At 40.1% G+C, this 27,680-nt stretch overlaps 1 protein-coding gene across 7 annotated transcripts; it reads right to left on the bottom strand.

The window, feature by feature from the left end:
* Positions 1 to 856: 856 nt before the first annotated feature.
* On the bottom strand, positions 857 to 27,680 carry mid1 (midline 1). 7 transcript variants are annotated; one of them, XM_079667351.1, is made up of 11 exons: positions 27,534 to 27,680; positions 11,054 to 11,775; positions 9,216 to 9,278; positions 6,304 to 6,399; positions 5,760 to 5,867; positions 4,357 to 4,505; positions 4,138 to 4,265; positions 3,429 to 3,572; positions 2,710 to 2,871; positions 2,415 to 2,622; positions 857 to 1,860 (listed from the first exon to the last, which is right to left on the bottom strand). In XM_079667351.1, the coding sequence occupies exons 2-11, from the start codon at positions 11,717 to 11,719 to the stop codon at positions 1,512 to 1,514; spliced, it is 2,073 nt and encodes a 690-aa protein (XP_079523477.1). In that variant the 5' UTR covers positions 11,720 to 11,775; positions 27,534 to 27,680; the 3' UTR covers positions 857 to 1,511. The 7 variants fall into 7 exon arrangements, with proteins under 7 accessions (XP_079523477.1, XP_079523482.1, XP_079523480.1 ...); XM_079667356.1 differs by lacking the exon at positions 27,534 to 27,680 and adding an exon at positions 22,262 to 22,399; XM_079667354.1 differs by lacking the exon at positions 27,534 to 27,680 and adding an exon at positions 19,601 to 19,942.

Here is a 27,680-nt window from a genome sequence, read left to right as displayed (position 1 = left end):
TAGTTTAATAAATGCCTGGTAGCCAACTCATTGCTTAGGCGTGTAGAAGGTAAAACAAAGAAGAAAAACAAGCAGGTCTCTTTGTGTAGATGTGTTCTTTACCACAAGGCTGTTTTTCTATGTCATAATGAAAAGCAGACACGGAAACATGTTATCATTTTTTGTTATTTCAATATAAAGTCATTAAATGTTTGCAAACACATTACAATCTATGCTGATTTGAATCTAAAACATGTTAATAATACAAAATAGCCAACCAAAAGATTCTGTATCAACTTATTCACATCAACATTGTATGACAAATTATGTCTTTGGTCTTTAAATAATTGTTTCTTGTTTCAGACCAATTATTATCAAAACTATATGCAGAGTTGAGAAAAATTACTTAGTATCTATTTTTTACAGTAGGTAAACTAAGAATCCAACAAAAACCTGGTGGCATGACATGGAGGAGGGACTGTTCACATATTACAGATCTGTCTGCAGGCTGTCTCATGGGGAGGTCACCAAGAGTTCATTTTTTTCTTTTTGCTCTTGTCTACTTTAGTTGAAAGGGGATGCTACAGAATACAAGCCACGTTACTCCTGAACAAAAAGAGATGTCAAAGCAAATCTTGTCAAAAGGCGTATTTTGGCTCAGTGTGGTTCGGTGGGAGTCCTGTAAAGCAAGACTGACAGCATTCTCTATAGTGCTGTTGTTTTCTTTTCACTGTGGTGTTGTGAGAGCTTGTTAAAGCCATACTGAGAGATACAAAAAATTAGTGTTAACAACGGTCGTACAACGTATTCAATTATCGTCTTACTGAGACAGATTTGGAGCATGCTATACGAAAAGGACTACAAATCACACGCGGAATGAAATTAAGTCACTTTTATTACATCTTGTCACAGAAAAACAGAAAATGGGAAAATTGTGATGAGTTATACCATAATGCTGAGCAGATAATAAATATTTGTAAATTGCTGAATTGACTGATTAATGTTATTAATGACTGTTTTTGTTATCTGATCTAAGTGTTTTTAACATTCACATTATGACTTGCATTATTAGTGGCTTAGAAATTCATTTTATAGTGACAACTGCTCAAAGTGCTATGATTAAAAAAATCTTTCAATACATGACATTTAAAATAGCAAACAAAACAACCTTCCGGAAACAAAAAAGAGTCGAAGAGTCCCTTAACACATGGATGGTAAAACAAACGTGGAATCTATTTGAATATGAATTTCAAACTGTAAGCAAACCCCTAAAACCATCCAGCAGTGTAATGTACATAAAGTACATGTGCAAAGCAAAGAAATACATTACAATGCTTGTAAATAATTTCTTCAATAATTCAGGTTAATTTCAACATAGGCTTGATTAGGAATGTACATCTGAGCTATTAATTGCATCAAGTTTGGTTACTGTTTTTATTTTATTAACAGTACGTGGGCATCACAGTCAATTAGGTGCAAGCAGTATGGTCTATTGTTGGGTACACAAGAAAAATCCAGCAGGAGAAGTTTCATCAATGGTTATAATCTTTCCCCTCTAAGTGATCTGGGATGGGCAGCCCGGTGAGGATCGTCAAACACCTGTTCCACACGTTGAACACGGGGCACACCGGCTGAGCAAAGGAGACATCAAATGTATACAAGTGCTGAGAGCCGACAGCGTCGTAGAAGGACAGAGATCCAGAGTCATAGTCCAACAGCACTCCGATACGACGCATGTGGGGTGAGGGCTCGATGGGCATCTCCTTACAGTTGTGACGCACCACCCATGAGTTGTTGCATCGAGACAGCACCCAAGAGGCGGAGTTTTTGCCGACCCATTCGTGTTTTGGTGCTGATTTATATGCAATGCCCACTGCAAACCTGTATGCCCAATGGAAAAACACTGTGAAACTTCATGCAAACATGTACATATAGTTGCAAAGCTAAACATTATTGATAAATAAATAAACAAGACTAGCATCATGCTATAGGCTTTGGGAGGTTTACTTATTCATAGCAGAGCTTTCAGATAAATGCTATTGTCAGCCTGTAGAATGCTCACAAAGGCAATGTGTACATTCTGATGTTTAGCAGGTGTGCCATGTTCACCATTTTAGTTTAGCGTGTTAGCATAATAGCATCTGCCTATTAGCACAAACAAATATGAGGGTGAAGCTATGTCATCACAACCTTTCTACATAGATACTGTAGATTTTGTATTAATAAAAAATCACTATTTGTCCCTCTTAAGTTTCATAAATATATCACATATTTGACATTCCTGAGTTAAATGTGGTCGCGCTTGAGCAAAAATCCCATGTAATCAAAGTAAAAAAAAAATCTTCCTCTTGAGACCACTTATGACTGTACAATTTAAATAGAGAAAATGTAGGCCTACGCCACTAGCATTGTCGAAAATGTGCAAATGTCTTTACCATGTGCTTCCTCCTATCAGAGCTTCCCAGTAATGGCGGCCGCTGTCAATGAAGACGTTTCCTGTGACACCGTAGCTGCTGTGGGTGGAGAATTTGTCCTGGCTGTGGCTCTTCTTTGAAGACGTCTCGTCCCTCTCCACCGTCAGGTTGTCATGGGACACCCTCAACTTCTTGTGAGCTGACTTTGCATCCAACTTGAATGGCTGACCTTAAAAGAAAAGTGAAAAAATGCTAGTTTGTAACATGCCTATCAATTCTCATGGAAAATGAATTATGGAATGAATTCTTCACATACTGTTTGTCTTGAGTTTCCCCGGTTCACTGCTGCGGGTTCCAGCCTGGTTTATGGCCTTCAGTACAAAAATGTACTTGATGCCACACTGGAGCCCGTGCACGGTGTAGTGATTCTGCTTGATGTTTGGTACAATCATCCAGCTGTCAGCAGAGTTACACAAACCTGGAGCGCAGACAGGCAGAAAATCACTGACTAGTAAAACTATTTATAATGAAAACTCAGAGCCTCATTCAATGGGACAATACAGTGTAGTTGTGAGCAGTCTTTAAATCTATGCGTCTTATTTTTGACTATCCAATAAAGTCAGATTACCACTCATTCAAGTGTGCTGGAGTACTGAGGCAGACGAGAATAAATTGCTTTATCGAACATGTTGTGACCTTGTTCAAGCTATCACTTCAATCAGTGTGCTGCTCATTTCAACCCCCAGATAATATTGAGCTTATGATGTTTATCTGGATGTAAACCCAGCAGGTGTTTTTCCCCACATCCCTTCCACACTGCAAAAATGTCAGTGTATTTTTGTAAACGTCATTACACATAATCATGGACAGAGCTCTCCCTTCCCTCTGCTATAATTTACTATTATGGTTGGATATTGTAACATAGGCCCCAAACAATTTAAAGTCCTTGAGCGAAATCCCTTTCAAATCCCTCCATCATGTTTCCACCACTAACAGTGCAGAGCACTCCCAGCAGAGAGCTGCATATAGACTTACTGACAACATTTGATTGGCTGGTGAAGATGGCGTACTGGAGTTCATATGATACAACAGAGAACTCATCATCTGTTGTCCAGTGAACTGTGATCGTGTCGTATGAGGCTGTACATAATTCCTCACGGATTACTGGTGAATTTGGTGCTGCAATCAGAAAAAAAAAGACAAATGTTTTTTGTTATGAAGCAGTAAAAAAACCTGATTCTATGCTGCACACGACAAAACAATAAAAACTCACTCACAACATGTAACAGAGACAAGTGGTGGTAAGTAGCACCAATCCATTTGTGTCTTTTTATTCTGAAAAGTGTAATTACACTAGGTTGCAGTTCCCCCAGCTATTACAGCCACGGCCCTCATGCAGAGTTAAATTCTGGCTACACAACGGGCTCTTAGCATAAACACTCAAACACGTTTTATTCAGTCGAAAATAAGCTTAGTGTAGCCTAAAATGTGTACGCTTTTCAGTTTTTGTTACACATTTAATTTAAATATATAGTCCCTTATTTTATCCATGCCAAAGTGTACATTTATAAATGAATGAAGATACTTTTTTAATGCACCGTTCGGATAAAAGGAACACAACAAATCATTGAGTTTCAAGAAACAGAAACCTCATCTGGCAGTAAAACATGAGTGAGCAATTAATTAACAAATAGGCTTTGTGGCAAAAACAAAATCCTATTGTGTGCTTAACCTGCACACTCACCTGTGAGGTAATCTAAGCTTTCAAGCATTTTCTTCTCCCTCGTGAAGTCCAGGGCAAAACTGTCAAAGGTGTCATTCAGGTTCATTTCTGGTAACAGGATTTGAGAGGAGGCCGTTGCCATGGAAACTCTTTAATAAAGAAGTATATTATTAGATGGTGACAGATTTTCACACCACACGTAATGATTGTTGAAAGTGCTGGCTGTCTTTGTTCCCTTACCTCTCACAGGTGCTTTTAGCCGTTAAGAGGAAGCGAGCTTGGTCCGTCTCCTTGAGGGTCTGGTCGGCCAGAGAGATGAGGGAGGATGACCTCTCGATGCACTGCTTGCAGCTGGCTATCTGCTGGGCTAGTTTCCTCATACGCACAGCCTGTTAAAAGATGAACAACTTTGTTAATAAGCAACAAATGTACTACTAATGCACAGGGCTCTAACTTTCCAGATGCAAGATTTGATTTTACCTCTCTAATGAGGGAATTCTCCAATGGAAAATATGATTCACACCGTGAACAATTCGATGTTACAGATGTGTAAAACCCACAATACTGTGAGCTTCAACCTGTTATTAAAGCTGTACTGGCATACAAGGTGTGTTTATGAAACATCCCTCATAACACTGTCATAGACACTCAGAAGCTGACACTAGGCATGGGGTGAGGAAGGAAAGGGTCCTCCTCCACCTCCTCCAGAGGGCCATCACAGGAAGCAGGGCTGACCTTACTCTGACACTGAGCATGGCACAGCATGCCACTGCCCCTTTAATGGCATCTGACATGGGAAAGGAAGGGAAGCGATTCAAGAGGCACGGCACAGGCACAGTAAATATATGGACAGTGTGCCAGCAGTACTCCAAAGCAAAGGGCTGATACTTGAGATGAAAAACAGCAGTTAACAGGGTGGTAATTCAGAGCAGTTAGCTTCGAAAGACCATACAAAACCACATAGAAGAATTTATCTTAACAGATCTGAGGACATTTTGCAACAGTCCGAAATAACTAATGTTAAAAGATGTCAGAAAGATTTATTTTCAATGCATTGTTTTTTCATTCCACCTAAGTTACATAGGACATAACATTTAAGGGAAATTACAAAAAGCGGAAACAGCAGCACATTTAATTCAAAGATTTTTAAGGATACATTTTGAGGAATATCTATTGCTTCTTAGCTCTGTAAATTGAAAGTATCTGCCAAAATATAGTTTACAGTAGCACAAAGTAGAGTTATAACATTAATGAAATTATGGAAAGGAAATGTCAGTTACAATGTGTACATAAATGTGTGTGAATATTAGCCACCATAAACTATTGTTTATATCAGACCAAGCAAGGCTATAACAGCAAAACCTTTCATGTACTTAACGGAAGTTTCAGAATTTAATTTAATTTATTCCTAGGGAGATATATGTTTCTGATTAGTTCAAAGTGACACCTCAAAAAGTATCATTTTGAGTTAGTTTTACCCGACAGCAGTGATTTGATACTGCAGTATTCCTATAGGACAACATGATCAGCTGTTGTTTAGCTGTATGCTAGCTTGTCAGATGTGTGGGGAGGCAAGGTTATCATCATGCACAAGGTGATAAACAAACAAAGGTTATCAAAACACAAAAGGTGAATAACAGTACCTTCCCCTCCTTTATCTTGGTGGCTATGATTTGTCTTCGCTGCTGCACGATATTTATCAGAACATCACACTCCTCCAGCAGCTTGTTTTCTTGTCGCGACGCATTTACCTGGACAGAAGCACAGATAAGAGATATGATGATATTTTTGTGCTTTGACACAATGTTTTTTGGCGCAACTCCATTTGATTAGATGCATGATAACAGCTATTGCAATGCACACGTTCACAATTTTAGATTTGATATGCTTTTCAAAGACTCTCATAATATCTACTTGATGTTCGTATATAAAACTCCTAGCATCCAAAGGGGGCCGACACTTGCATTGAAAAGATTTGATTTAAAACTGCATGCAGATAACTAAATGTATTAACCTACTGTATAGACACATGAGCACTTAGTCTTGTTGACATGAGTAAAAGCCTCTCTGAGAAACAGTCATTCATCACTGTGTTAACACGTTTTTTTATTCATTTATTTTGTTTCTAACGATATGCCGCAGAAGCAAGGAGATGCATCTGAAAGAGAACAGATAAAGTAAGCTCACCTCCACATGCTGGCAGGTTTGGATGAGTTTGCCCATTATACTTTCCAACTCAGTGGTCCTTTTGATGAGACTGTTAAGGTTGGAATCCAAAGCATGCTGCAAAACAAAATTAAAACAAAATTAGTATTTCATTACACCCTGCCCCCTCGACAAATAGAAAATTGCTGAATAAATCTAGGAGGAGAGTTAGGTGATAAGGTCCCTATCTGGCTGGAGTGTAATGGGCACAGGAAAGGATACTCAAGGCGGCCACTGGATATGAACAGCCACATTGGGCTCGGTGTAGCCCCCCCCCCCGTCCTCCCTGTGCCAGAGACCCCATCGTACCGCCTGCTGAGGCCATAGAGCTTAGCAGAGCATCTGCCAGTAATTTGGACAACTAAACCCCGGCTGTGTTAATCACTGACTCAGATCAAAGGCTTACGTTTCAAGTTTAATCTCTAACTGTAATTGGGGAGCACAATGACTGTGTATTGTGGTTGTGCTAGACATCTTCTGATGTTAAGTTACATAAGGGTGCTATCCATGAGTTCAATGAAAGCAAAAGTATAATCCCACCAACAACAGAGGCTTGTAAAATGATATAACTGATTGACAGGCATTTTAACAACACAACTTAAAACTACAAACTATTAAAAAAAAAGAAATTCTGACACTGTAGGTGCTATCTGTAAATCAGATAAACTCGGACTATTTTTGGTTTTAATCTATTCATAAAAGTTTAAGATATGAATGCATTTTTGCCTGAGATGTTCACATTGTAAATGGTGTACAATCACAGATAAATGCAATATCCAATTCATCTCCATACTGTAGGTTGAAAGCTTAAACATTATAAAACACAGATTCCTAAAATATAATTGTAAGCACTGCGCCGGATTTCCCTGGATCAAAAATGACATTTCTCAGAATAGTCAAAAGAATAGACCAAACTGAAAGAGGCCTGTAAAGTTTCAACAGTGACTTCTCACATTGTAGTTTCATAAGGTGGGTGCGTCACTGCGTGCTAAAATAGCAACGGTTTTATTTTACTGCTCTCACAAATGTAATTTATTGATATGAAAGAGAATGTGATGAAAGCCTTTTCAGATGCAGAGTTGACGGCACAGATGAGGCGAGTTCGAAACTTTTACAAAGGACAAATGAAACATAACATATTAATCAAATCGCTGTTGAATATAGCCACGTGTATAGGGTTGTAACTCCCCTCCAGCAATTCTGATGTCTGAATATGACAAGTATGTAGCCAAACAGAGAGAGGGAGAGCAAATGGAAAAGGTGGAGGGACACAGTATTTCTGAAAGCGCCTAAAATACAGCTTCTCCTGCAACATTAATACCCTTTGTGTGTTTCAACAGCTCACTCTAATGGAGGTCTCTTTCCTAGAGTCATTTACTGATGAGAGGAAAGAACAGCAGCTTCCTTTTGTATGTGACTGCTTCTGGTCCCACACCTTTGCTTTGGCCAGTCTCTCTTCCTTCCTCTCTCAGTCCTGACAGGTCACTGACAGGACTTGGAGTTTTATCCTGTGTCAACATTAGAAATTGTATCCATTGTCAGAGTTTGTCCCTTCATCCTGTGAACACCATGGACCCCGCTACACATCTGTGGTTTTCGCTTTGTTGGAGGTCTGTTTAAGCTCTCATTGAACCAGCAAAACAAATCATAGTATGGTTTTCTAGTGTAAAAATATACACTTTTAATCTAGTTTCCATTTACTCAAGACTCCTGCTGCATATACTATACTGAAATGGTATTTTTACAACGTTTTATTCTAAACAAATGTCATAATTTAGGTGACTTTACTGTGTATTCTCACGTGTTAGGCTATGTAAAGCAGAGGTGTAAATAATACAATGAACTCCATTCAGCTTGTTCACTGGCCTAACGGGGTACTTAATCAGAATGGATCCATCATATATGTTATAAGTAACAACTTTGCATTACCTATATAACAGGTCAAAATGTTTGCAGTAAAAGAGGACTGTTAATAATGGCTTTCAGAAAGCCGGGTCCAATCCTCATTTGGAAATGTGGATGGTTGTTCCACGCTTTTTAATCAAAATCCTAGATTGTTCATAAATAACCATAACAGGGTGTGTTTTATGATTTTGAAAACCTCTTCTTTATCGAGGGAAATACACACTATTAAATATATTATGTATTATGTATTTAATGGTTTTAGAAAAAGCTCAATCTACTCATCTGACGCTTCACAAAAATATATTCATATAAACTTTACGAAGGGCTTATAATACCAGATATAATACCAGACCAGGCTCAACTCACATTATGCCAAACCAGCCTGAAGAAATTACTGAATTATACATGCGTGCACACAAATACACGCAGACTCACTTCAATGACACAACATCCCCTTCTGTGGGAGTTTTTGAGAAAAGTGAAGCATTGAGGCTGTAAACATGTGTTTGGAAAAACCAGAAACTATGAACAAGCTCTGCTGCAAACCACCTGGGTCCTGTCCTGCGTGCCGGGAGAAAACACAATTTCTCTCTAAGATGGGAATTGCTGTTTCCTGTGTCACTCGAGGCATCTAACAATGCAGCTGAGTTCACATAATATGAGGTCCACAAGATACAAACATAAATAAAAACAACAAAAAATGGTGGAACATATCCCATTGCAAAATAACATCTAGCGACGGCTGGATGTTATAGGGGAGAGGAAGAAGCAGATAAAGCGCTCTATCCCACACCCTGTTGTCTTTACCCACTCAGCTTCTGTGCTTATTGAAAGATAAAGAACATTACACTATGTCACATTACTATGTGGCACAAGTTGCTATGGTGTTGTTTTTTAAAGGTTTATAAACCTTTGAAAAGCAACATTCAGGTTCAATTGTTTATTGAATCAGTCCCTGAATGTGGAATTAGAGAAATGATGATGATCACCTGGTCTGCCTCCTGGTGTGAAAGACCACTCCCCGCCACATAGAGAAAGCGGCCAGGCGAGCTCTGCACAATGACAGCATGATCAAACAAAGGAGACAGGTTAAGACTGGTCCTCTGACCTATCGTGCCAGAAATGTTGCAAAGGTTAGCTTGCATCCCAGCTCCACTGTGACCAAGCATTGTGAAAGAGAGGAGCGGGTACACTAAAGGGTTTCGAGTGTTGTGATAGAGAAAACCCCCCCTTTTGTGAGTCATGCATGAACACTGGGAGAGTTTTCTGGAAACAAAGCAGAGCCTCATTTTTATTTCATGCAGCAGAAGCCATGCAATTCTCAGCATACACTTTAGGATGACCTTTGACAGAGTTAAAAGGCTCAATATTTGAAATAAAGCTAAAAAAGTAAATATGTGTATGTTTACCTTATACACTAAGTAACATACAGTGGGTCAACGCTGACTAGCTATATCCTTGTCAAAGGCTTCACTATAAAGCTGTGCTGATGTTAAACTATCCCCCGAGGTTGCTGGAGACATAATAGAGACCAACAATGTGTTGACAAAGCACTGACCCGCTAAGCTATATTCTCACTCCTATGATAGAAGCTGATTCATGTCTCTAATGGAAGAAATACAGAGCCACCTTTTTATATGCTCCAGCTTAAGGCATCTTCTCATCCCTTATTGATGTCTGTCTTTCTGCAGAAAGTGCACACTGCACTTAACCTAAAAACTGTGAAAGCATTCTCTTGCATTGGGTGTTATTACATGAGAGAGACAGCCTCCAACTCACTTCAGTTATACTATTTGTGGGTTATGACACATTTGGTCTTAAATAACAGGGCTGGCCATATTGTATTTTGTATTCGAAATAAATCCAATTTAAAGAGTATTTAAAAAACAAAAAAAACTGGGGATTGTAGTTTTTAGCAAATATTACCTAATAGATGCAGGTCTTTTTGTTTTCAAAGCAGAAGGAAGGATGGTCTGTGTGTGTGTTTTGTTGATTCAAAATACACTAAAGCGCCCATGTTCATCACAGTGATGGATGACGCCAAGCAGTTCAATAATGCGGCTATTTAATGGTTACGAGTTCTATGGCATAGAATGAATACGCTATATCGTTAGAAGTTGTTGGAAAATCTAATTGAGTGATGTAATTTTGTAGCGTTCCTTATTTCGTATTGTTTATCATAAGAAGTTGACTGTAAACTAATCTCTTCACAATGACGTTAATAAACACAGAGGCAGCTCCCTTGCCAATAACTTTCACATTATCAACTTACTTGCAAGAAACATAACATTGCGTTCATCAAACTGCAGATAATTTCCATTTGATGCATATGCTCACGCTCTTCAGACACAGGACTTAATACATTCTTAACGGAATAATAATGTGTTTTATCGAATCTAACTCCAGTACAATTCAGTGGAAGCATGGCCTGGATCCAAACTGGAACCCTTCCTATACAAATATTAGTTCTGCTAAGTTGCAGTGAAAAGTATCCAATTACCAATATTACAATACAAGACGCTGAGTTACGACCAAAATCATAACCATTGCAACCTTTCCAAAATGTGCTGATGAACCAGTTTATCTCAATATCTGCGCACAAGTCAAACTGCTCAAAAGCTCACTTTAAAGATTTTAAATTGACATATTTATTATAAAAATCTTGTTATATTGGCATAGGCTACTGTGACACTGCATAAGATGTAAAACGGTTTTGAGTAATACTAAAATCAGCTTTTAAATGTGTTGGTCCACAGATAGTAGGAACATTTGTTTTCGGTGCACAATAACTCTCTAAGCATTCCTCTAACTACAGATCATTTCTTACCTTGAGTTTGTCAAATCGGTCACCGAGGGCTGCGACCTGGTGATCCCGGTGTCGGCCAACCAGCTTACACAAGGAACAGATCAACTGCTCATCTGTGACACAGTACATGTTGACCTTCTCCTCCTCATGCTCGAGACACATCACCCCTCGCACATGGGAGTCCAGTAAGGGCTCGATCAGACGGTGGCCCGTGAAAGGCTTCTTGTTGGGGTGTGTGGCCTTCAGGCAATCGTCGCAGTATGACACCTCACAGGTAATGCAGGTCTTCACGGCCTCCTGCGGGGGGTCCTGCTCACAGAACTGACACTGCACTCGGTCACCGGGAGAAGTCATGGCTTTCCTTTCTGGCGCGGCTCGCTCACGCCGAGTCTCGTTAGGAGAATTAGGTCCACTCAGAGAAGCTTTCTGGTATCGGTCTATGATGTTCTGTAATGTGACGTTGCGTTTCAGTCCCTCGAGGCCCCTCTTGTTCAGAGTGATGACATAGCGACAGGTTGGACACTGAAAGGCGCTGATGGACTGAATTGGCTCGCTGGGGGTGCAGTGTGATACGAGGATACGATGGGCACAGTTGAAACAAAGGCTGTGAGCGCAGGGCAAGAGCAGTGGGTCTTCGAAGAGCTCCAGACAAATTGGGCAGGTCAGTTCCGACTCCAGTGTTTCCATTTTCAGGCAAAACAAAGTGAGGTCGTCAGCGAAATCCAGGGAAGCTGATCAGCTATCTGTAAAGATGACACAGAAAGGGATTAAAAAAAGGATTGACTTTAATATGCAAGTATTACATTGTAAGGTTATCTTTTAAGCAATAAAACAAAACAATCCTTTGTATCAGCATATCATTCGTGTGGATTTTCTGATTGACTTTGTTTTAGTGGATAGTCAATTGAATATCTTTGGATTTTGGATTGCTGTCAGACAAAACCAAATATTCACCTCTGGCTTCAGTAAATTGTAACAGCATGTTTTCTGAGATGTTATGAACCAAATGATAAATCAAAAATAACAACACTTGTGTAAATAACCCTTGTCCAAGTTTAGATGTGAAGAAAAAGCCATGCATATCCTGTCTCTATCTATGTGTACTTATGATAATAAAACCAAAACGATTCCCCCTTTTCCTGAGTTTCATTTGATTTCCATTGCAAACCAACCCTCAAATATAATGTATGTAAATATTTGTTTAAGATATTTCATTATGGAAATCAAGTAAATCTGAAAATAAACCAAGGAAGCAGGAGAATATTCAAACAATAACACGTGTCTGCATGTTATACATATATCAGACTTCTGTACGTTTTATTTGTCTGAACTTACAACTTTGAGAATGCAGCAACGGCTCATTTTAATTTGGCACAGGGATAGTCTAGCCTACCCCAATGTGTTCTTTTCAATACCGTAGTCCGAAGGCCAGCAGGCCAGGGAGACTGACAGCTCAGCCAAGCAGAAGTGTATTGGCCTGCTTGCTGATGGCTGGGGCTCCACACTATCACAGACACTAAGCCTTTGTTCCCAGCCAGTCAGACACCCCAGCTGCGAGTGGACACACTGTGCTCACAGCGTCTTTCTGTGAACTCACTACCTCCACTCATTATGTGTGAAGAAGGCAAAAGCTCATTATCAGGACAGTGAGGCACAAGTAGCCTTTTGAAGTTTGGAGGATACAGCAATTACCTCTGAGTTACAGACCTGGGTTTGTTCTTCCCATTCTATTCAAATCTTCACAGACACGCAGCTAAAGCACTTGTCTCTAGTGAATGAGATACTTATGGTGGCCCTTTTTTTTGGTGCTATTTTGTTCTTTAAAGACAGAGTGTTCGATGCAGGTGTCTAGAAGTTATTACAGAGGATCAAATGCAACCATGAAAACTCTTCAGTCTTTAACAAAGTATGCTAAACATCAAGCCTTTTGGCACAGATATTGTTTGAAAGTTGGTATTTTTTCATTCATTACCTTTAATCAACATTTATTTATTATTTATATTACTTTTTACAATTTTAGATACTATGCAGTGCGTCTTAATTAATGAATGAATGTATAAGTAGGTTAAAAACAAACTTATCTCACCAAACATGAACATACTATGTTACTCATCCATGTGCTTGACATGTTTTTACTTTACTTGTCATACAAGATAACACCATGGCCTTTTTAGCAAAGCTACCAGCTACAATACAACGGTTACTGTACTCGCACAGGTCAGGTTAAGTTGTTGCTTCAGCCAAGCTGTCCTCAATACAAAATGAATAAAGAGCTTTGTTAACAAACACAATGCATGACGCTTATCCTCTGATGTCATCGCCTGTGCTATAAAATATCCTGAAGTTATAAAAGCTTGTAAAACAACACCGTGGCAAAGTGCCAACGTGAACTGCCTTACAGTCCCAAGTACACTACGCACTCCTGAAAGCTCTCCCATTCATACACAGTTTACTTTACCCACCGATGGATTTCGCCACACTTTGCAATGCCGAGACATTTCTGCTGAAGGAAAACTTCTGACCTAAATCATGAAAACATATTTATGACAACAAAGGCACCAGCCATAAGCCCCAGCAGGATGTAGATACGGGCATCCAGATGGCACAAGTCCTCACAGCCCCCTGTAATCCTGCAGTAGAGCTGTCATTAAGCAAGAGATTGAGCAAGAGGTAGAAAGCACAACAGGAAAAGTTGCCCGACAATTCCAGGAAAGCCAGCTCCACCTACAGCTGGAGCGCTGGCCGGTACTGGAAGTAGAGAGAGAGGGAGAGAGAGCAGACAACAGCCAAAGGGAGAGAGAGAGAGAGAGAGAGAGAGAGAGAGAGAGAGAGAGAGAGAGAGAGAGAGAGAGAGAGAGGAGAGAGGGAGAGAGAGAGAGAGAGAGAGAGAGAGAGAGAGAGAGAGAGAGAGGGGAAATCAGCAAAGCGGAGGGGCAGGATCCAGCAGAGCCCCAGCCCTCCCCCTCACAGGCAGGTTACTGTCCTCTCCGCCCTGCCCATTCAGAAATTCAAAGCGTCAGGATCTGTTTCAGGTTTCCTTGTGTGGCCATCCCTCTAGCTTCTAGTAGCACAATGCTGTGGATTGGAACTTTTCCTGGCTATGCCCCCAGGGACTTAAAAGAGAAAAGCCAAAGAAACACACACATCAGCGAGGCAGCAGGACTCATCTGTAACATGGGACAGAGTTCTGTGACTCCCTCCACAAAACAAGGTGACGTAGAATAAGTCCCCAGAGGCTTGTTTTATGTAATACCCCTCATGAGTTGCCGACTGAAAAAACACACAGCACCATGGACGTCAACAGTAAAGTAATACTATATTCATTCTATAAATCTCAATTCACCTTGACAGCAACAATTAAAGTAAATTAGCATACAAACATCCTTCCTGACAAATAAGACTTCAAATAAAGACAGAAACATCACCTGCTACGCAAAACTCTGTCCCACTTGGCCCTCGTGTGGGAATCACTGATGTACCATCTGCTTACCATGTGGCTCTATTTCCAGACACACCCCCACTGTTCTCTATTTGAATTCTCCTGTCATTCAAAAGGAGTCCCCAGAGTGGCTATCTTCTCTGACAGACAGATACACATTGTAAATATTAAAGAGACGCTAAAGTTCAGACAAAGTGGTGGGTGTGTGAGCTACATTGCTTGGGTGATGCACGGGAATGTGACAGGCATTCCTTGAGTTTCTTCTCAGAGGTCCCCAACTGGGATGGAGTTTAGTGTGATTAAATCAGCAAGAGGACCCTAAAACTTAGTGCACACATTTAGAAGTTTGTCTTTTAAAATATGAACTTCTTCTTCTTCCTCTCTCCTGATTGCTACCATATTTCGAATTTGAACACAATGTACTTTTTCATACTTGTACCAATACATTGATCAAGGACCAAAACCTCTCGCCAGCTGAACAGTTTCTTCCCCTCTGCTACCGGCCTCATCAATAAGGCCCGGCCCGCCACTGACACTTTACCTCAGCCACATAGACTCTATTCTTTTCTTATTACTGCCGATTTTTATTCCATATATTAATCTTTTTTATTCCATTCCATTGCAATGTAAATACTGTTATATTATATTATATTTTGTATTATGTTTAATATTGTTTCTAGTTCTCTATCTGTCTCTATCTCTATGTATGCACCACGACACCAAGTCAAATTCCTCTTAAGTGTAAACCTACCTGGTAATAAACCTGTTTCTGATTCTGATTCCGATGTATGTGACCATTGGATTAGAAAGGACACTTTGAGCCTCCTTAAAGATAGCTTTTCAGAGGCAATAAAAAAACTGTCAAAAACTATAATGCAGCATTTAGGACAAGAGAATGCCAAAAGCTATAGTATATAATGCCAGAATCCTATAAAAGCTAGTCCTAAAAGAAACCCAACAACCAATATGACATCCATATGTATTACTTTCACAGCCATGTTTGCTATGGGTAATAGTCAGAGATAATCTGCATACTACAGAATTATGCTCCAAGAGTCTTAAATCCCGATAACAGCAGATATGACAGATGTGAGACATACGCTTTTAACTGTGTGGCGCTTTGTCAAATGATGAACTTGCACAAAGATTTAACATTTGGAGTTTTATTTGATTAGGAAGTAATGGCTCATTTAGAGATGAAACAATTACATCCTCTCAGATAGGAAGACAATTTCCTGCTCAAGCACTTTCTAATCCTTTTGGTTATGGTCTTTTATCACCTTTAATGATGGCTCTGAACCACGTATTGGGCGACTGAGAGAGTGTGATTGCTCTTTGTCTTCTTTCCTGGGGCAGACATCTAACATATTTATCTGTAATCCTGTCTTCTCAGCGTGGCTGTGACCAATGTGTGGCCTGTTGCTGCTCCCTAAAGCAGCCAGCTCAGCAGCGGCCCACTCAGGCCTAATGTGATTTACAGCTGTGGCAGCACAAGTAGCTGATTAGACTGACAAATCTACCTGATCTGCAGATGCCACATTACTGAGATTAGCTGCATGAAGCCTGGTGTTGGCTGACATATAGGGTATTATTATTATTACAGATTTTGTGAAGTATTGTGGAGGCCAAAATAACTACAAAAGCATTTAAAATACTGTAAACATCTGTCAAACATGATGAGAAGTGTGATTGTCATGTGTGCACTCATCTGGCAAACTCATGTCAACAGATATAAACTGGTATGAAAGTAACAAATACTCAATTTAACTTTCCATTAAAAGTATCCTGCGTACTCCAATAATGGATGCAGGATGTTTTAATTACAAAGCTCCAGATGAGGAAATGGCAGTAAAATCTATAATGCACATGAAGTTTAGTTAATGAGTTTCATACAGGCTGAGAAGTTGAGCTGATTAAGTTATTTTCCACTTTCTTCCATTTTTCAGTGCTCTTACTGTCTGTGCTGTAGCCTAAAAGGTCATCCTGGTCAGGAACAAGAGTTGCACCAAACTCTAATTTCCTCTCCGCGGCTTGGCAGGTGGCATCGTCGGGAAAACACCGCATCCTTTCCATAACCACAGGAACTTTACAGAATGTGACTTTCCAAGCATGAGCCTGCTGCTCATTAATCCTCATACAATCCCAAACTATCGCGGGGAAGAGGTTCGTTAACATCAAAACACACACAAGTTCTGAGCATATTTGTCTGTCTTTTCTGGTGTGTTGATCAGGGATTTGTACGTCATAGCCTCAAGTGCTATCAATGGAGAAGACACTCAAAGAGCGACATCGTGTGGCTGATTTATGAACTACATCAAACACGTTTTCTATACTTACTTTAGATTTCTCAACATAACAAATTCCAGAATAGCATCTTGATATTTTGCAGTTATATTACTCATAAGAAATTATTGAGTCTAATTATACAAATGCTATATTCATCCCAAATTAAAAAAAACGAATTGCAGTAAGAACAATAATCATAATAATATTATATATGACAATACAATCGTAACATAGCCCTAAATAAACACAAATCTTACCATACCATACACTTTAAAGCAATGCAGCGTCCTCTATGAAAACCTCCACATGGGTTACCATGGTGACAGCTTGATATCTATTTGTCACACTGGTGATCAAAGGCTGCACACACGGGTGGGAAGATGTCTAACATTCCTTCTCGCAGGAACAAGATAAGTCACTAATTAATAAGGGAAACTGGCACTGCGAACCCAACAGCAATGCCCCAGTTGTACACATCATTAGCCTCATGTAGAATGAATCTACGGATGGAAATTAGCTCAAAGTTAAAATCCTTTAAATTATTTGATTAAAGTGTTCAGCAATGTGCATTTTCCCTGTTCAAATAAACGATTAAATGACAATGAAATCCTATGTATGCATGTCACAAACTGTGTCCTGATGTATTGCTAGAGCATGTATGGATCTAGCAGGGGAGAAAAGTCAGTATCTTTTATCTTATCAGCGGAGTGAATGGTTTTCTGTAGGTCATGAGGCCACCAGATTAAGGATGAAAGGCTGGATTTGTCTCCCTCGGCGCTGCATATCTTCCGGTTTTATGACGAACCAGAAAATTTAAAGGAAATTCAGAAATAATATTAAAAGGAACACTCAAGTGATTGCTCATATATATATATATATATATATATATATATATATATATATATATATATATGATTATCTGTAGATAGAGTCTGGGAAGAGGCTGACAGAAATCCTATGGGCATGTGCTGAGCTGCATTGACAGAGGAAACTTGAACTACTCCCACTCTCTGTGAGGCTTTTAATCACAAAAACTCCCCTTGGCCTTCTCACTTACTCATCTTAGTCCTCAAGCATTATTATGTGTTCAAATAGAGGAATCTTTGAACACAACAAGGCCAAACAACCTTAGCACTTGCACAGAGAACTGCCTAAAGGCTTGGAAACTATGATGACTCAATGTTTTGGTTGCAAAACAAAGAGACGCAGTAACAATATAATACAGACTGAGTTAAGAACAACTCTTTGACTTACCCGCCACATGATTACATCCAAGAGAGAATACCGCCTCATTTAAAGTCAGTCAGAGTGGATATGTGGGCTCTGTCCAAGCTGGTCCAGTGCAGCAGTGTGAACTATACAGTGACTTGTCTCTCCTACTCTCATTTAGTTTCTGACCCTCTAACCCTTTCTCTCTAAGCACACTGAAAATCAGTAGGAGGATCGAAACTTTCCACCCTCTCCTCTTCTTTCCCTGAGAACTGTACCTATCCCATCTACACACAGTGGGCTGCAAAATTGTTGTACTGGCCAATCACATGGAAGGGGCAGGACTCCTGCTGTTTGGTCGATCACTGGAGGCCATCAGAGCAGGAGTGTTGCCATGACTCTCAACAAAGTTTATTTTCATCCATAACTAAACATCATCCTGAGCCAAAAAATTAAAATTGATCACACATTTTCTCAGATTTGTTCATAATTTGTACAATGACATTTACAAGTTATTTCAGCCGTGTTAGAGCAAATCCGAACTGCTAAAGCTGGAAAATGTGATTCATGCTCAAGGCGAAATTCGATTTGGCCCAATGAAATAGTGCATAATGTAAATCAGAAATCAATGATGGGAAAGGACAGTGGCACTTTGTATCCAGGTCAATGTTAACATGAAGAACATGAAGTATGACTTAACACACAGTGCACTCATTTTGCCACACAACGTTCATACTCTGTGTGCAGTTGTCATACTACATTAGCACAGATGGTGCTAGGATGCAAGCCACATTTGAACCCACGTTCAGCAACCTTACTTCCTCAAAGCGAGAACACCCTTTTGTTTTTTCTTTTGAAGACATTCACTGAAATGGAAATACACAGGAATGTATTGTGGTCACAACTTAGAGAGTGTTGAAAGTATTTTCATTTTGTTGGCATCTGTTCGCCAGTCTCCTGCAACGTGAAAATGTTCCCAACACAAACATGTGCAAGCTGATTCAACTGGCATCAAAACAGCGTTTCTGATCACAGAAAGTTTGATCGGTTTCTCAGCTCTGGATTTGAGCCTGTTTCACTATTTGAATATGAGGTTTGAGGTATTTAGTTAGAGACCATTACCTAAAATGACCCTATCAACAACGTTATGATATGGCACCACTGTGTAAAGCAAATGTTTATGTTGTGTGGTCAAACTTCAGCACATAAGACATAGATTGATTTGGACTAGTAACCTAATGCCCCTGCCAGGACTCCTTGTGTTTGAGCTTAGCCTGCAGTTTTCAACAAAGTAAGAACATTTGAAAATTGTGGGAACCATGAAAACAACTTAGAAGTGACGGTATGTAAAAGCAGCAAATGTGTTGAAGATAATGTCCCCTCTGAAGACTGATTACGCCAGTATGTCAATAAGGTGCAATGAAGCCAAACACACTTTAATTTATCATCAATGTTATTTTGTAATTATTGTGATTTGACATTTTTTGCAAATCCAATTATTATTTGCTACATTTTAAACACATAGACAAAAAGCATGCCAAATACTGTATTTATTTTAACAAACCCAAACTTTCTAAAAGCCCAACTTAAGACACTTAAAGTGCCACCCATGGGAAATACAGATGATCCCTTACCTCACAGTCTGTTAGTCAGTCAACCAGACAGTCCATGGTACGGGTGACAGATGAATGCAGCAATAAAGCCAAGGAAGGGATTTTTCTGAAAACACTGGCTTTCCTCAGAAGCCTCCCTTTAGCTCCTACTTTCTGCCTGGGCTCTGCAGCATCGACTGTCTCACCGCTATCTCTGAAATTCTTCTCACACAACCTCTTCTTCTCTAATCCTCTCTAAAGCAAGCCGAAACAGCTCCAAATGGTTCAACCAGGCGCCGACTTCTCAGGCTTTTTCCCTCTTTGTATTATTTTGTTGGCTGGGATCATTAACTTAGTCCCATGAGAACATAAGGAGGTAAATAACCCCCCTCTTTCCTGTGGGAGGCTGTCAATCACAACTGATGATGAGGTGGTGAGGGGGGCGCTTTTAACAGCCGAGGAGGCACTCCTGATTGGTCACCGGGGAACAGAGGTGCCCTGCATGACAAATGGGAGCACTGAGACGGATGGGCCTAGCAGAGATGCTCAGCTGAGGTTATATGCACAGTTATATTAGACTTTTATGCGGCTCACCCATTTCCATTTTATTGAAAGCAAGATAAAGTTATATGGGAATGAGTAATCAAAGCAAATGTCTTTTAAAACAGCCACAATGGGATTTATGTTGTAAGAACTTAAGATTAGGGTCGACATGGAGACCTTTATATGACTATTTGGTACAGTCTGGACACTCAGTGGGAGGACTGGGAGGAGAGCATAAAGCTTCCGTTGCCATGGCTGCATGGCAACGGAAGAGCAACGATGCATCTTGGCGCTTCAGCCAAATGCCACTCTAATCTTTTCATTGGCAAACCTTCGGCCCTCTCTTCACAGCTTGTTTGTTTCTCAGTCAAGCCTACTGCTGTCTGTCACTCTGCTGTTCCTTCCAGCATCCCATGCCAGTCTAAAGTCTGCTGCATTTTGTAAGGGAAAGAAATGTGGTAAGTGTTAGCGGGGAGACAATGAGACGGGTCACTCAGCTCCCAGGGACCACAACTAAACTCTTATGCTGACAAGTAGGGAACGACAATAGACGAATTAAGCATGACTTCCAATGTGACTCCTCTGCCTGGCTCTTTCTACTCCCACTAATGGATTTGTAAACTGCACAGAACAAATCCATTTCCTATGTAAAAACACACACACACACACACACACACACACACACACAAACACACACACACACACACACACACACACACACACACACACACACACACACACACACACACACACACACACACACACACACACACACACACACACACACACACACACACACACACACACACAGAATAATACATTATTCTCACTTCACTCCCCAGATGAATGAAAATACATGAAAATACAGATGAAAATCTACAAGACAGTGTTATTGCTTCTGCCCAAGGACTCACATTGCCATAAATCCATAAATTGCCCATGAAATAATGACTTTGCCTATTCACTCTTGCACACTAAAATTCATTTCAATGCAATAAAATGCCATAAAACCCATGACATTTACATGGATTGTAGAATAACACTGACATTTGGGGCTAGTGTTTTGAAAGGGGAAAATGGTTTTGCCACTCCTGAGTTCAATTCAAAGCCCCGCCCCTTTTCTGAACTGCAATAAACACCAAGTGGAAAAATGTCTGTTTCTGTTTTATCCATTCCAGAATAGAAACACTTGTCTGGGCTGCGGTTTGAGCAACTGTTCCCACTTCACCCACTGGAAATCCAAGCTGATCCTTGGTCCGGGCTAACACACATAGTTTAAACATATAGTCTAACGGCACGGAAAATGGATGGAAAACATTTGTTTTTGTCTATTCCTTTGCCTCATCAGAAATTCAACTCAATATGATGAATTGTTTAAATTTGAATATGTGACAGCTACTTTGTCATAATGTATTAACTGTGACAACATTCACAATTGATAAAATAGGACCCAAAGCCACAATTGAATCTAGTCCAGAGGTTGGGAAACACATATATTTCTGGTGTATTATTTTATTAGTGGCAAACAAGATGTCAACGTTCTGAGTGTTATCTAATGTATTCCAGAAATATGTGTGGATTTTTACTACATTTATCCTCTTATCAATCAGTAGCAGCACTGTCGAAACGATTAATCAAAACAAATGAATATTCATCCCCATTAAATAAGGCCATTTGCTGCCTGAGGCAGTGCTCGTGCTAGCGGTTACATCAAGCTGTATTAATTGGACAAAGACCTGCAAAGGGCCAGAAAAGCCTTTCTGAAGAAGCAGATAAGAAGTTGGAAAAAAATAGGCTGTGAAATGTAATGTTACATAAACTTTGATGGGCTAGAGAGAAACCTAATTACTTGCAGGGAGGAGGAGCACAGATGTTTGAAAGATAGATCACCATGTTAAAAGGTTATGCTTCACCTTGGTGCAAAGCACCTTGAAAGGACAATCTAATTTTGCACTAAACAAAAAATCCAGAAATCTATAGATAATCTTAAAATGTCCAAATACACCTTGTACATTAAGAAAACATAAGAAAGAACGGAAAAAAGTCCTATTTAATTAGTAGGATGATAGGGTTGCTATGATCACCCCAGTGCTGACATGCAAATCATCACAACTTTTCATTTCAATTCAGAAGCAAAAAAAAACAAATGGCTCAACTTACTTGCTATGGTCCAGCGTGATCCTCTCAAACACAGCAAGAAGATGCAACTCTCATCAAAGGCTCAGCATTCTCATCAGTAGCACATGGATGAGAGACTAAACAAAACACAGAGTAGCATCCTGGCTAGTCTCTTTCAATACTCCCTCCCTCATTTCTAGAGATCCCCACCCTGTCCCAGCCCCAGCCGTGTGTTCATGCGAGCGTAAAACATGCCCAGGAAGCGTCACTTCCACTGGGTCATTTCATGGATATTGTAGCCATTAATGCAGTCCATCAGCCCCCCTCCCCTTCCTCCCCAGGGTTGCGCTCTTGCCCCTGGCTGCCCACCCTCTCAGCCAAAAGACAAAGATGTAGCAAATGGGCAGACAAAGGGGGGTGCATTAACCTTGGGGAGCATTTTTTGATGAGTTTGTGACTATGCGACCGGGCCCCGAACAGATGGGATCAGTCTCCAGGGCTCTGCTGCATGGCTGCATCTAATACACAGCTCCACACATCCTCACAACAAATGTGCTATTCTGCTGCTCACTAAACGGCCCTCAGCAGATCACAGGCCACATAAAAGGCTACCCAAAACAGAATATCTTTATCATGTTATGTTTGCTATTAAGCCCTTAGAAACTCCTGTAATTACAGCACGTGCCTAATTGAGTCAGCACATGCGTTGGCATCATGATTGCCTTTTTAAATGCTGATCTAAGCAGCAGTGATTGTTTTCCTAACTAGGACAAAACAAAACAGCCACTCCTCTTTTTTTTCAGTAAACAATAAGATGAGAGCGTAGTCTGTGTTCACCATGGCAAAGGTTCAAGATTTATAATTGCTTTCATCCCCAAGGCATACTGCCCATAACTACATGTAAGCAACACACAATCAATCCAAACATCAAGCAAATGAATGAACACGTTACTACCTAGCCAATTAACACATATTGCAATTTATCCTCAGCACTGAAAGGAGGTGTTATGGTTTGTAATTTAACAGAAAGTTCCACCCTTAAAATTGTTTAAACTATTTATCACACAGGCATGATGCCGTGTGTGTTTATTATCTGCTGTGTACATCCCTTCAGTCAATGTCTACATGCATGTGGTTTATGATTAGCCAGTAGAACATATAGGACTCTTGTGAGCATTGACCTGGAATTGATTCTCCTCTTCTGTATGCTGCAGTTTAATGGATGCTGTGTTCTTGGATTTGACAAGAACAGAATCAATTGTTAACGTAGTTCTCCTCTCTATTATGGAAAACAAGCACATAAAAGCTTACAGCTTAACTGGTTTGATTGAATTTAGTCTTAAGCTAAAGTAGCGAACTAATTCAGGTTAAAAACATTTACAAGGAGATGTATATTCATTGTTTAGAGGTGCCATCAATGAAAGAAAGCTTAGTCTTCTTTAAAATAAATGCCTCAACCTCTTAAGCCCCACGGACCCATATCTGGGGCCGAAATCGCGTCATTTGCAGGAAACAACGTCTAAGGAACCTTCATATTTAATAAACTATGAATGTTTTATATCCATATAATGGGGAAAAACTCATTTAACTGATCTTTTTCATTTTTTTTTTTTTTTAAACTCAAATTTGCTAAAACTGATGAAGATGCTAACCTATTACTGCACCGAAAATCACTCCAAGCACCCTTATTACTTATCCTAGGTGCACATCCAACACATCATTTATGATCGTAAGGAGACACAGAATCTATTGGTACCCACCTCAACACTCAAAGATTACAAATTTGTGGAGAAAATAACAAAAACCTACATCAAAACATGTTGCGCTAGGTAACCACACACGCTAACATGGCTTACCTTGGTCTGGTCAAAACTGATCTTCAATGGCATTAAAACGATAAAAACGATGCTGCAGTTAATCCATAGGTTAATATCCAATGTGACTGTGTCCCCTTTGAAATGTTCTGATAATCCAAAAGCAATAAAACTGCTTTTTCGTTTCAAGATATCAGAGCAGGGACTTCAGAAGCTTGCATGCGCAAAGAAGCCATCTTTTTTTTTTTAACACGAGAGTCTATGGGACGATTTCCCTTCGATTCTATTGGCTCTAACGGCCCGTCCACACACAGGCATGACAAAAATCTTTGAAAGCTTTGCCCATTCACTTGAATGGGGTGACGTAGAAGATTTTTAATCTTCGCCGAACTGCATTGTGGGGAGCGGAGCAGGGCTTTGCAAGCATCGTGAGCATCAAAAGTTGAGCAATGTTCAACTTTTGATGCTCCCAATGGTTGCGAAGCTGGCATCAGCCAATCAAATCCCGTTTATGCAAATCCCGCCAGTGCAAGCGCTAGCCAATCAAACCGTATGTACTGTATGCAGATACCGCTGCGGTCTTTTCCATATGTCATAAAATGGAGGATAAATTAATCATCGCTGTAGGAAATGTCCCGGTCCTTTACGACTGTTCTCTGTTCACCTACCGGGACCTAAACCGGAGGAATCAGGCATGGAGGGAGGTGGCAGAGACAGTTGGTGAAACTGGTAGGTTTTCACCTGTTTGGGGAGTTTATATCCAGTTTACTTAGTTCTAACATTGAATGGACAGGCTTTGTATGCCGGGGGAGGGCGGGAGATTCCTGGGAGATTCCTGATTGGTTGTTGGTTGCCTTGGACTCGTGAAATCGCCAAGCTTCAGACACGCCCAGCATCAAGATTTTTCAAGATTTTTTTCATATCTGTGTGTGAACGGGCCGTAACGGTCAGGAAGAGATGTCACATGTCAAAATCGAAGAAGGGGGGCCAGAGATATGGAAAATCCACCCAAATAATCCACACTATAATTTACAGTTTTTTACCATGTTCAATCTGATTCTTTTTTTTTATAAAAAACATCTATATTGATTCTGACTTTTCTACATCCAACTCACAGGTTTATCATTAATTTGAGAAAAAATGATTATTAATTTAACCCTTTTACTGTAGAAGGGAAGATATGATCATTTGTTCTGGGAATGTCATTTTCGAGCCTGAAACCTGAAAAACAGGCTTGGGGCCTAAGAGGTAGACTTGGTTAACAATTACATGTATGTACCATGATACCGTACAGCTGATATGTATTATTAGTTCATTATCTGTTTTCATGGAATGATTAAAATAAGCCACAATATAAAGATTTTGAAAATAATATGAAAAAAGGGAAGGCCAAGGTTAACATCATTCCCCTGGAAAACCAGTTGTACTTTGTGGCTAACAGCAACACAATAAAATACTGCTCTGTCTGGCATTACTCATTGAAATAAAACACTGAAGGAGTTTTTTGGGAAAGTAAGGTCATATGTTGTGTTTAGTCCACACCACATCCCCATTGCCTGAAAGTCTTGGCTTTTATTTTATCCTGAAAAAAATGAATCCTTGTGAAAGGGTGCGGTGAACGCCTGCTACATTCTTTGCTGCTCGGAGGAGTCTGTAATTGCTTCCAGCTTCTGAGGGATCTACTGAAGAAAAGTAGTGTCACGTCTTTATCAAGAATCTCCCATCTACAGCACTCGACTTATCTTATCAAAGACGGTGCAAGTGAAGCATTCAATCACTCTCACATCTGCTACAGTAACTCCGCCTTATACCCCCAAATCCCAAATAAAGTCTGTTTTTACGAGTAGCACTAGCAATTAAATGAACAACTAATCTTATGTGTGGGACGTATAAAGATTTACATTAACACCTGTGCTGTTTCTCCATCCTGTAGTCAGAGAGTCACTGCACTCCTACAACAAGAACTGCTGGAGGAGGTCTGCACATCTGCTGTGGGGAGATGTGTTCATGTGTCCAAGGAGACAGTTGGAGCCAAAGGCAGAAGCCCAGCTGTTGATCTGGGTTAGTTGCATCGGGATGGAATAAGACAATTTTGAATATGTGGTCACTGTTGCAGTCACACTGATATCGGTCAGTGTTTAAAGCACATATCTCCAAGTAGGCTGTCTCTGCTGTGAACAGACTCAGTGTAGGTCAAGAGGCAGGCAAACTGATCAGTTTTCTAATTGCTGCGAGCCTTGGCTCAGTGTGGCCTTACTAAGTATGCTCACTCCATCTACTTGTCAACAAAGCATTCCTTCGAGACAGTCTAGGACACATTCCTCAACCTTGGCCTATGACGCACATTCTCTGGAGTTTGAAATGGATTAAACATTTACTTTTCCCGCAGAGGTATTGCTGATAAAAGAATATTCCTCAACTGCACAGTGTACTGAGTCCATACACACACATTCATACACAAGTACCCCATTTCCATCCACACTCATTGGCTCTGACAATGAGACTGAACCAGCTCTGGCTCTCTCCCTGTCACAACAAGCGGGCTCAGAGAACTCACAGCTGCTGGTGGAGCTGGCACTTAAGACCTGATAGAAACTGTTTCTTTTGTCATTTCACATGAGGATTTGGAGAAACTGAGATTTGTAATGAGAGGAAGAGTACTATTGGAAAAATACTATAATAAAACGTTAAAAAATTCCCTGTTCAGTTTATGATATGAAAAAAAATAATTAAACGGTAATAATTCAATACCAAAGACAAAGAGGATTGATACCAAGAAAGAATGCTTTGCTTATAAAACAGAGGGACGTTGACACTTCCGAGCAATAGCAGAACCAGAGGGAAAGTACTGAAATTAATTCACCAGAGTTCCCTATCCACAGTTATTTGGCACAATTTCAATTTCTGTTCTCTCTTAAACAACATGGTATCGCCTTAGCTCTCACCAAAACAAAGCGGGAGAGGAATAATGAGAATCTCATTGAAAATCATGAGCTTGCCCGTGGAAAACTTGGGCAGCAAAGTCATGCAAATAAATGATTCCCTGTGCATAGGAAATGTTGAATATATTTGCTAGTTTAATCATCTTCAGTTGTTTAATGAGGAAGCTGATTTGAGTCAGCAGATGTGATTCATGAGCAAACAAGAGTGAACTTGTTGTTAAGACAAATGGTAATTGCTGTAACTCCTATGCTTGTGTGTCTCTGATGTATTCCTGACTGTGCAGACTGCAGTATGCTGATTCACATGTTCGAGAAATCAATATTAAAGTATTATAGATAACGTGCAGTCATTAGAGAGTATTTCTATAAAATAAGTTAAAACTATGTCAACTCTTACAGAAAACTTAACGTGTAAGTATTCAGGCCTTCAGCGTCACCTTTATATGACTGCTACCCATGTGTCCCACTGCTCAGTCCGAGACGATTAGCAATGCTAAGCAATTGAAACAAAATGTACTTACTTAACCCGATACCACTAAGTGCTTTATCAGATCTTACCTGCTTCCCCATGGCTGTGGTGGTATGTGTCTCTCCCTGGTGAATAAATACTGGTCTGCTACAGAGTATGACTTTTAGGCAGCTTGTACTTTCCCTGAGGTGAAACAGAGAGGAGACAGGAGGTTGTAGGTTTTCTGTCTGCACGTA

The sequence above is a fragment of the Notothenia rossii genome (genome assembly GCF_949606895.1).
Source record: "Notothenia rossii genome assembly, chromosome: 2".
In the NCBI taxonomy this organism is placed as follows: domain Eukaryota; kingdom Metazoa; phylum Chordata; class Actinopteri; order Perciformes; family Nototheniidae; genus Notothenia; species Notothenia rossii.
The sequence above is the reverse complement of the archived record's forward strand: the minus strand, read 5'-3'. Positions and strand labels throughout refer to the sequence as shown.

Bases quoted from the DNA above. Each gene is read 5' to 3' on its own strand.
- mid1 (XM_079667351.1), bottom strand. From the start codon at position 11,719: ATGGAAACACTGGAGTCGGAACTGACCTGCCCAATTTGTCTGGAGCTC. The intron at 3,573-4,137 runs GTGAGTGTGCAG...TTCTGATTGCAG, and splicing joins AAGCTTAGATTACCTCACAG to CACCAAATTCACCAGTAATC. The intron at 2,623-2,709 runs GTATGTGAAGAA...TTTTCTTTTAAG, and splicing joins GGGGAAACTCAAGACAAACA to GTCAGCCATTCAAGTTGGAT.